The following is an 11,199-nucleotide window of genomic DNA, read 5'->3' as shown; positions in this document are numbered from 1 at the left end:
CTCTCTCTCTGCCCCTCCCCCATTCATGCTCTGTCTCTCTCTGTCCCCAAAAAATAAATAAATAAAAACGTTGAAAGAAAACAATTACAAGGCATAGCAAAAGGAAAACAACAACAACAACAACACAGTTTAAGAGACAAGGCAATAATTATAACCAGACATGCAGAGATGTTAGAATTATTAGACTGGGAATTAAAAGCAACTATGATTAATATGCTAAGAGCACTAATGTATAGACAGCATGTAAGAACAGATGGGCAATGTAAGCAGAGAGAAGGGAATCTTTAAAAAAAAGTAGTATTAGAGATCACTAACAGAAATGAAAACACTAACAGAGATGAAGAATGCTTTTGGTGGGCTAAATAGTGGACTGGCTGAGGAAAAAATGTCTGAGCTAGAGGATATATCCACGGGAACCTTAAAAACAAAAAAACCCAAAAAAAACAAAAAACAACAACAAAAATACCCGAAAAAACAAGAAACAAAGATTGAAAAAAACAGAACAGAATATTCAAGGAATGTGGGACAACTACAAAAAATATATGTGTAATTGATGTACTAGAAGGAAAAGAGGGAGAGAGAAAAACAAAAAAATTTTGAAAAATGACGGAGAAATTTCCCAAATTAATGTCAGATACCAAATCACCATTCCAGGAAGCCCAGAGAATACCAAGTGGGATAAATGCCAAAAACTGCTCCTAAGCATATCACTTTGAAACTACAAAAAAAAAAAAAAAAAAAAAAAAAAAAAAATCAAAGATAAAACGTCCTGAAAGAAGCCAGAGGGAAAATACATCTTAACTATAGGGAAAACAGATAGGATTATATCCAACTTCTCAGAAACCATGCAAGCAAGAAGAGTAGACTGAAATATTAAAAGGGTTGTGAGAAAAAAAAAAATACACAATCTAAAATTCTGTACCCTGTGAAATTATTCTTTAAAAGTGAAGGAGAGGGGCACCTGGGTGGCTCAGTTGGTTGAGTGACCAACTGTTGATTTTGGCTCAGGTCATGATCTTGTGGTTTGTGAGTTCAAACCTCACATCGGGCTCTGTACTGACAGTGTAGAGCCTGCTTGGGATTCATTCTCTCTCTCTCTCTCTCTGTCTCCCTCTCCCTCTCCACCCCTCCCCTGCTCCCACCCTCTCCCTCTGTCTCTCTCAAAATAATAAATGAATGAATGAGTGAATGAATGACATGACACAAAAACAGATGCTCAGATCAATGGAACAGAGGAGAAAATCCAGAAATGGACCCACAAACATATGGCCAACTAATTTTTGACAAACCAGAAAGACTATCAATGGAATAAAGACAGTCTCTTCAGCAAGTGGTACTGGGAAAACTGGACAGAGACATGAAGAAGAATGAACCTGGACCACTTTCTTAAACCATACACAAAAATAAACTCAAAATGGATGAAAGACCTCAATGTAAGACAGGAAGCCATCAAAATCCTCGAGGAAAAAACAGGCAAAAACTCTTTGATCTTGCCCACAGCAACTTCTTACTCAACACATCTCCGGAGGCAAGGGAACCAAAAGCAAAAATGAACTACTGGGACCTCATCAAAATAAAAAGTTTCACACAGCGAAGGAAACAATCAGCAAAACTAAAAGGCAACTGACAGAATGGGAGAAGATATTTGCAAATGACGTATCAGATAAAGGGTCAGTATCCAAAATCTACAAAGGACTTATCAAACTCAACACATAATAATCCAGTGAAACAAATAATCCAGTGAAGAAATGGGCAAAAGACATGAACAGACTCTTCTCCAAAGAAGACATCCAGATGGCCAACAGATACATGAAAAATGTTTCCGATTCTGTGTCTCCCTCTCACTCTGCCCCTCCCCCGTTCATGCTCTGTCTCTCTCTGTCCCAAAAATAAATAAACGTTGAAAAAAAAAATAAAGAGACAGATTAAAACTAATGGATGGAGAAAAATATAACTAACACTAGTCAAAAGAAAGCAAGAGTAGGTATACTAATTTTAGAGCTGGCTTCAAAGCAAGCAAAGTTATCAGGAATATAGAAGTTCATTACATATAGATAAAGGCATAAATTCTCCAAGAAGATATAACAATCTTTAACTGGTGTGTGCCTAATAATGGAGTATAAAATTATATGAGTAAAAAATAACAGAATTGCAAGGAGATGAATCTACTATCATAGCTGAAGATATGTCAACATCACTCTATCAGAAATGGACTGATCCAGTTGACAGAAAATCTGTAAGGACATAGTTGAACTCAAAAAACCATCAATCAACTATATATATTGCCATTTGTAGTCTACTTCATCCAACCAGGCAGAACACACATCCTTCTTAAGTTCACAAGGAACGTTCACCAAGATACACCACATTCTGGCTATAAAACACCCCTTTCCAAATTTAAATTAATAGAAATCATACAGTATCTGCTCTAAGACCAAAAAGGAATTATAAACCAGAAATCAGTAACAGAAACATAACTTGAAAATCCCAAATTATGTAGAGATTCAACAACACACTTCTAAGTAACCCATGGCTCAAGAAACCTCAAGAGAAATTTAAAATTATCTTGAACTAAGTGAAAATGAAAACACAATTCATCAAAATTTGTGGTATGCAGCAAAAGTAGTGGTTAGAAGAAAATTTATAGCACTAAATGCGTATTCAGAAAATAAGCAATATCTAAGATCAACAATCTAAGTTTCTACCTCAGGGAGCTATATAGATAAAGAAGAGCAAATTAAGCTCTTAATTAAGATAAAGAAGAGCAAAGTAAACAGAAGAAATAATAACAACACGGAAAACAGGAAATCAATAGAGAAAATCAATGATTTTCTTGGTTTTTGGAATAGATCAATACAATCAATTTAAGTCTCCATCCAGGCTAAACTGAAAAAAAAAAAAGAAAAAGAGAACATAAATTGCTAATGTCAGACATGAAAGAGAAGACATCACTACATCACTATGGGCATTAAGAGAATAATAAAGGAACTCTATGAGCAACTCTATGGGGATAAATTTGATAAACTTAGAGACCAATATCTCTCCTTAACATAGAAACAAAAATCCTCAACTAAATATTAGCAAACTTAATCTAACAGTGCAAAAAGAATTCTGCATCACAACCAAGTGGAATTTGTCACAGGTATGCATGGCTGTTTTAACTTTTGAGAATGAATTAATGTAATCAATCACATCAACAGGCTAAAAAAGACAAATCATGTGATCATATCAATAGATGCAGAAAAAGTATTTGCTAAAATCCAAACCCATTCAATACAAAAACTCAGTAAACTAGGAACAGAGGACAATTTTCACAAACTGATAAAGAATATCTATAAAAACCTAACAAGAATTAATACTGTTAAAATGTCCATATACCCAAAGCAATCTACAAATTCAATGCATCAACTATCAAAATTCCAATGGTAGTTTATAGAAACAGAACAAACAATCCTAAAATTTATATGTACCTCTGAAAGTCCCCAAACAGCCATAGCAATTTCGAGAAAGAGCAAAGCTGGAGACATCATGCTCCCTGATTTCAAACTATTTTACAAAGCTATAGTGATTAAAACAGTATGGTATTAGCATAAAAACAGGCATACAGATTAATGTGATAGAACAGAGAACTGAAAAATAAGTCTATGCATATATGCATTTTATGACAAAGGAGCCAAAAATATAAAATGGAGGAAGGACAGTCTCATCAATAAATGAAGCTGGGAAAGAACACGAAAAATAATACTAAAATTTGTATGGAACCACAAAAGAACCTGAACAGCCAAAGCAATCACGAGAAAGAACACCAAAGCTAGAGGTATCACAATCCCAGATTTCAAGATATACTATAAAGCTGTAGTAATCAAAACACTACAGTACTGGCACATAAACAGAGACATAGATCAATGGAATAGAATAGAGAGACCAGAAATAAACCTATGCTTATATGGTCCTTTAATCTGACAAAGGAGACAAGAATATACAATAAGAAAAGACAGTCTCTTCAATAAATGGTGCTGGGAAAACTGAACAGCTGCATGCAAAAGAATGAAACTGGATCACTTTATTATACCATACACAAAAATAAACTCAAAATGAATTAAAGATCTAACTGTGAGACCAAAAACCACAAAACTCCTAAAAGAAAACATAGGCAGTCATTTCTTGGACATTAGCCTTAGGCACATTTTTATGGGTATGTTCCATTGGGCAAGGGAAACAAAAGCAAAAATAAGCTATTGAGACTATACCAAAATAAAAAGCTTTTGCACAGCAAAATGAAAACACAACCTGCTGAATAGAAGATACTTGCAAATGATATATCTGAGAAGGGGCTAATATTCAAAATATATAAAGAATTTCTACAACTCATCACAAAAAAACAACAAAACAACCCACAAATGGTCTGATTAAAAAATAGGCAGATGACCTGAATAAACATTTTTCCAAAAAAGACATATAGATGGCCAACAGACACATGAAAAGATGCTCAACATCACTAATCATCAGGGAAATACAAATCAAACCACAACGAAACATCACATCACACCTGTCCAAACGGCTAGAATCAGAAAGACAACAAATAACAATGTGTTAGTTAGAATGTGAAGAAAAGGGAGCCCTTGTGCACAATTGGTGGGAATGTACATTGGTGCAGCTACTACGGAAAACAGAACAGATATACCTCAAAAAATTAAAATTAAAATGACTCTATGATCCAGCAATCCCATTAGTGGGAATATATCCAAAGGAAATGAAAATGTATCTCAAAAAGATATCTGTACTCCCATGTGTACTGCAGCATTCACATTAGTCAAGATATGGAAACAACCTGTGTCTATCAGTAGAGGAATTAATAAAGAAGATGTGATATATTTATGTAGTAGAATATTATTCGGCCATGAGAAAGACAGAAATCCTGCAATTTGTGACACGGATGGACCTGAAGGCATTAAGTAAAGTGAAATAAGACAAATACTGTATGATATCACTTTATGCAGAATCTAAAAGAGCTGAACTCACAGAAACAGAGACTAGAAAGATGGTTACCAGGAACTAGGGTGTGGTGAAATGGGGACATGTTGGTCAAAGAGTATAAACTTCCAGTTAGAAGATGAATAAATTCTGGGGATCTAATGTACATTATAGTGATTATAGTTGATATAATTTTAGTTGAAACAATATTTAAAGTTGCTAAGAGAGAAGATCTTAAATGTTCTTGCCACCAAAAAGAAATGGTGATTATGTGACATGATGAACGTGTTAGCTCAGCTATGGTGGTAATGATTTTATAACATAAAAAGTGTATCAAATTAACTTGTACATCTTAAGTTTACACAATGTTATATGTCAATTATATTTCAATAAAGCGGGGGGGGGAGGTGGAGGGGATGTAAGTAAGTAAATAATTAAGTAGATAAATAACTAAACAAACTGATATTTCCTCTTGTACCTACATGGAAACATAACAGGAAGCAAGTACACTTTATTGTCTAGTTTTGCAATAATACTTAAACATTTTTGGAAAACTCTTCTAAATTTTATCTAAATTATTTTAGGTGTACATATACTTAGATATTCTTCAGAAATATATAAATATGACATTTTTAGATTTTCTCATAATTTGTTATCTTATTCAAAAATAAAATTCATTTATAATATATTTTCTTTTTATTTTTAAACATTTATTTATTCTTGAGAGAGAGAGAGAGCATGAGTGGGGGAGAGGGATACACAGAATCTGAGGCAGGCCCCAGGCTCTAAGCTGTCAGCACAGAACCCGATGCGGGGCTCGAACTCAGAAAACTGTGAGATCATGACCTGAGTTGAAGTCGGATGCTTAACCGACTGAGCCATCCAGGCACCCCTATAATATATTTTCTTACACTTAAGAATGGATCATTGACTTTATGAAGGAGAATTAAAGTGTTTGCTTTCTCATCTCCAGCTGTTTGTGAAAAGATGAAACCAATACATCAGGAATTTCTTTTGACTCATGACAGGGAGACAACTACTCCAAAGGAACTGGACTAAACTATAAATGAAAGCAAATATGAGGAAAGCGATTTTTCCCCTGGCTTCAGAGATGTTAATAATTTACCTCATTGTGCCATATTCAACAGAATGTTTCCAAATTACTGTTGTAGTACTAGTTAACTGTGGCACCAATTTGAGACCAATCATTCAGAGTCTAAACAAAAAGGAATAAAATAATTCAAACATAGATGTAATACATTAATATTTCATCAAGAGGATTACACTGCTGCCTTAAAACTGAATCTCTAGAGGTGGATGAACTTGTTGTGTTGCTCGTATTCATCTGGTATCAACAACAACAGGTGTCAACAGGAGTTCTGTTAAGGGAACTGGGCAGTACGCACATGTCGTAGAGAAATATCAACGTGTTGAATAACTATTCCGAAGCTCAAGGTTTTTCCTGGGACAGCCGTGTTGACATTTGCACTCGAAGTGCAGCAGCACTAGTGAGCAAAACCACTGTGCCCAGCACAAGTCAAGCAGGGAAACGGTCACCGTGTTCTTCACTCTGTGTACAGTAGTAACACTGCCGGTTTCACACAAAAATGTGTTTGATGAAGCAGCGTAAAATATTAATCTTACTGAATTGTACACTGGCGAATACTTTTGATTAAAAAAAACATTGTGTGTGGTGAAAAGGAAAGCATCCATAATGCCCTTCTGCTGCATGACAAATCCGGGTGGTTGTCCTGAGGAAAAGCACTTGCAAGTGTAAGAGCTGCAAGATCAACTGGCCACCTTTTTGTCATGGAAATTTACATGGAAGAATGGCAAACAGTGGCTGCTCAGAGTTGAGTATTTGGCACACATTTTCTCAAAAATTAGTGAAATCACCCTTGTACTTCAAGGAAAACAAATGACAGTATTTTGTAGCCAATGATAAATGTGAGTGTTTAAGCAGACTTTGAATCCTGGAAAATTCACTCCTGTAAGTGGGAGCTTGACAGCTCCCCAACACCTGAAGACATTTCTGATGGGCTTGGTGCTGACAAGAATGAATGTAAGTTTTGATACTATAAAATGAAATATGTCAAGGTTGAAAAGGTCTACATAACTTAATAAACCAGTATTTTCCAAATGAACCATGCATAAGGCTACAAGATCCTGCTTGGGCAAAAGAGCTTTTAAAAGTATACCACAGACATCCAATGGGTTTCAATGTAACAGTATGAAAAGCTCATTGTTATAATTTCAGATTCAGCGTAGCAACTAACCTTACAACACTACCATTTTCAAAACATTTTGAAAATCTATAATTATCTGAGATGGCTACTGCAGTATTCCTGTCTGTTCCAATATATCTCTATGAGGCTGAATTTTCTACACTTCAATGGAAACAACATACCAGGCTGTACCAGGCTGCACACAGAAACATGTATGAGAGCCCAGCTGTCTTCCATAAGACAATAAAGAGATTTGCAAAAATGTAAAATAATGCTGCTTCTGGTATACATATTTTCTTGGAAAAGATCACTTTTTAATAAAAATAAGCTATTTATGTGAACATGTAATCAATTTATTATTTGAAAATGAATACTTTTAGAATATCGTTTTATTTTCAAATATGATAAAATATTGATAAATACAATGCACATTTTTTAAAAAAAGAACTCACTGGAATCCTCAATAATCTCTATGATCATAGAGTGGTACTGGAACCAAAGTTTGAAAACCGCATTTCCAATATGCTGAAGTATTCTTTTTTTTTTTTTTAAGTTTTTTTTTTCAACGTTTATTTATTTTTGGGACAGAGAGAGACAGAGCATGAACGGGGGAGGGGCAGAGAAAGAGGGAGACACAGAATCGGAAACAGGCTCCAGGCTCTGAGCCATCAGCCCAGAGCCTGACGCGGGGCTAGAACTCACAGACCGTGAGATCGTGACCTGGCTGAAGTCGGACGCTTAACCGACTGCGCCACCCAGGCGCCCCTATGCTGAAGTATTCTAAGAAAAGGAAAAACAATGCTGGATGAGAGAGTAAATGGTATCACTTACAGCAAGAAGGCCTCATTCACAGCATCAAAGAATTCAGGCCAGAGCACTTCCTGAGGTTCATGTCCATGGTAGGTGAGCAGAGCCTCCACCAGTGGTTGGATATCTGGCAGAGTTACAAGTGGTACACAAACTCGCGACAGGAACCTTATCTTTTCAGGAGCCATTCTATGGAATGAATAACAAATAATTATCCAAATCTTAGAAAATCTTCATGCTAAGACTGACAAGTTACTTGCTTTGTCCCTCACATAAAGGGGGCTACCCTAACACCATCTATGAATTCTTCTCTTACTCCATTCTCTAGAAGAAATCCTTTAGTCCCATTTTAACACCACTTATTCTCAAGACTTTGGCATAACTATCTAGAGGCACCTCCAATTTACCATGCCCAAAACAGAACTCTTGAATTCCTTCCCCAAACATTCTTTCCCCAGTCCTGACAATCTCATTTCCTCAGGCTTTGAAGGCCATCCTTGACTCCCCCCTTTCTCATGCCCCTTACCTAATCCAACAGTAAATACCATCAATTTATCTGACAACTTCCCTACATGTGCTTTACTACCCCCTAATTCACCATCACCTCCAGCCTAGGTTACCGTAGGAGCCTTCTAAGTTCTCCCTGCTTCTGTCTTCACTCCCACTGTTTATCATTAAAACAATTCCAGCAACTCTTTAAAAATTCAGATCACTTCACTTGTCTGCTCAAAGCTTTGCAATGGCTTCCCACCTCAGAGAACTAGCAAAGTCTTATACTGGCTGCTGACGCCTTCCATGACAGGGCCCCTTCTGTTTCTCTGGCTTCATCTCCTTCCACTTTTTCCCTTGCTCATCCTACTCCAGTCCTCTAGGCCTCTAACTACTCCAGGTGGGTCCTGTTGTTCATTCTGCCCAGAACTCATGGCTAGCTAGCTCCTTCATTCCATATCAATCTCAGCTCAAATGCTGCTTTATGTGATGGCATCCCTGACCATCCCATTTAAATGTACTTACCAATATGGTAGCAATCAGCTACATGTGGCAATTTAATTTAAATGAAAGAAAATTCAAAATTCCTGTTCTCAGTTGCACCAGCCACTTAACAAATGTTCAACAGGTACATGAGGCTAGTGGCTTACAGTACTGAACACTGCAAATTTCCAGAACTTGTCCATAACTCCAGGAAGCCCCAGTGGACAGCAGAGCTTAACAGAGAAAATGCCATCTCACCCCACTGTGTATCTCTGATCTCACTTACCCTGTTTTACTTTTCTTCAGAGTACTTTTCATCACCTGACCTATAATGTATTTATTTATTTATTGTTCATCATCTGTTTCTTACTGTTAGGATATCAGCTTTATAAGGACAGATACGTTTTCTATTTTGATCTCTGCTCCGTTTCTAGCATACAGGAAATGATTCCTTACACATACACATATATGCTCAAGAAATAGATGTTACATGAATAAATCAACTAGAGATCAATAAAATGAAAGTTTGAGATGTACACTATTAGAGCTTTTCCTAGCTATATTCATATTTAAATCTAGAAATTTAGCATGTGCTTTTTGAAACACAAATGGAACCATAGCAGAGAACATAAAGCTGTTCCTCACTTTTTTTTTTTACTTGCTGCCTCATATTAAAAAATGTATGTTCTAGGGGCGCCTGGATGGCTCAGTTTAAATGTCCAACTTAGGTCATGATCTCATGATTCCTGAGTTTGAGCCCGCATCAGGCTCTGTGCTGACAGCTCAGAGCCTGGAGCCTGCTTCGGATTCTGTGCCTCCCTCTCTCTCTGCCCCTCCCCCATTCATGCTCTGTCTCTCTCTGTCTCAAAAATAAATAAACGTTAAAAAAAAATTTAAAAAAAAATTTTTTTTAAATGTGTGTTCTATGATTTAACAAAGCCTCTATTTATAGGCATTTACGTTATTTCTAATTTTTCAATATTACTGCTGAGAATTACTGTTACTATTACTGCTATAGTTTATTACTAAAAACACTGCTGCAGTGGTATCTATGCATATGTCTATCAGTGACCCTGTGTGAGTATTTGCATATTAACTGCATTCCAAGAGACTACCAGTTTACTTTTCCCCAAACTCCAACCCAAGTGCATAATCTCCTTGCAATACATTCAAATACATCTGACATACTACCATTTTCATCATATTAAAGAAATTTTTCCTAGAACCCTCTGACCTGTTCCAATCCAGGCAGATTGCTTTTTATTCCCTCTGTACAGTTAACATCTTGGCCTCTGTCATGGGGATTTCCTTCACTTCTCTCCTGAACCCCATATCTTTTTCTTTCTTGGTTCATTCTTCTTATGTGGAAAAAGGTACATGAGTGATAAAGTACTTGAGACCTTGCATGTCTGGAAATATCTTTATTTTACTCTCACACTTGATTAACACTTTGGCTGAGTATAGAAATCTTGTAATTTTCCAACAAAATTGTGAGGGTGTGGTTCTAATGCCTTCTAGCTTCCTCCAGTGTTGTTTCTGAGAAGCTCCATGCTATTATGAATTTTCATCCTTTATATAAGTCCTGTTTTCACTCCCTGGAGGCTTTTGGAAATCCTCTTTGAAATTTTACACTGATATGTTTTGGTATGGATTTATTTTTATTCATTGTGGTCAGCACTCAGTGGATCTTAAATAAGGAAAGTTCTATTAGATTGTTTCTTTGACAATTTCCTATCCATTTTTCAATCTGTTTTCTATGAGAACTCCAATGATTCTGGATATTGAATTTCCTGGACACTTTGCAGTCTTTTCTTTCTTATTTTTCATCTCTTGGTCTTTTTACTCTAGATTTAAAAGAACTTTTCAAATTTATCTTCCAATCCTTTAAGTTTTTCATGACCAATCTCTCTTGATTAATTTACAAGAACATTAAAATTTTTTTTAAGTTTAGTTTTTTTGAGCGAGAGCATGCGAGAGTGAGTTCAGAAGGGGCAGGGAGAGAGGGAGAGACAGAGAATCCCAAGCAGTCTCCACACTGTCAACATGGAGCCCAACATGGCTCAAACTCACAAACCATGAGATCATGACCTGAGACGAAATCAAGAATCAGACACTTAACTGACTGAACCACACAGTTGCCCCACAAGGCAGGAGTATTATAATGGCTGCTTCATATGTGTGTATTATCTTTTGATACGAGATCAAAACTCAAGCACTGTCC

At 36.3% G+C, this 11,199-nt stretch overlaps 1 protein-coding gene across 5 annotated transcripts in view; it reads right to left on the bottom strand.

Annotated features, from left to right (window-relative positions):
• Positions 1 to 11,199, bottom strand: part of FANCC (FA complementation group C) — a 280,802-nt gene that overhangs the window by 57,131 nt on the left and 212,472 nt on the right. For all 5 annotated transcript variants that reach the window (XM_040450237.1, XM_040450236.1, XM_040450240.1 and 2 more), the window contains one exon: positions 8,031 to 8,195. In XM_040450237.1, coding sequence (XP_040306171.1) covers positions 8,031 to 8,195 — 165 coding nt within the window. The remainder of the gene's footprint in view (positions 1 to 8,030; positions 8,196 to 11,199) is intronic.

This window comes from Herpailurus yagouaroundi, unplaced genomic scaffold (assembly GCF_014898765.1).
Source record: "Herpailurus yagouaroundi ecotype Mexico unplaced genomic scaffold, PumYag 201, whole genome shotgun sequence".
Lineage (NCBI taxonomy): Eukaryota > Metazoa > Chordata > Mammalia > Carnivora > Felidae > Herpailurus > Herpailurus yagouaroundi.
This window is presented reverse-complemented; position numbering and strand designations above follow the sequence as displayed.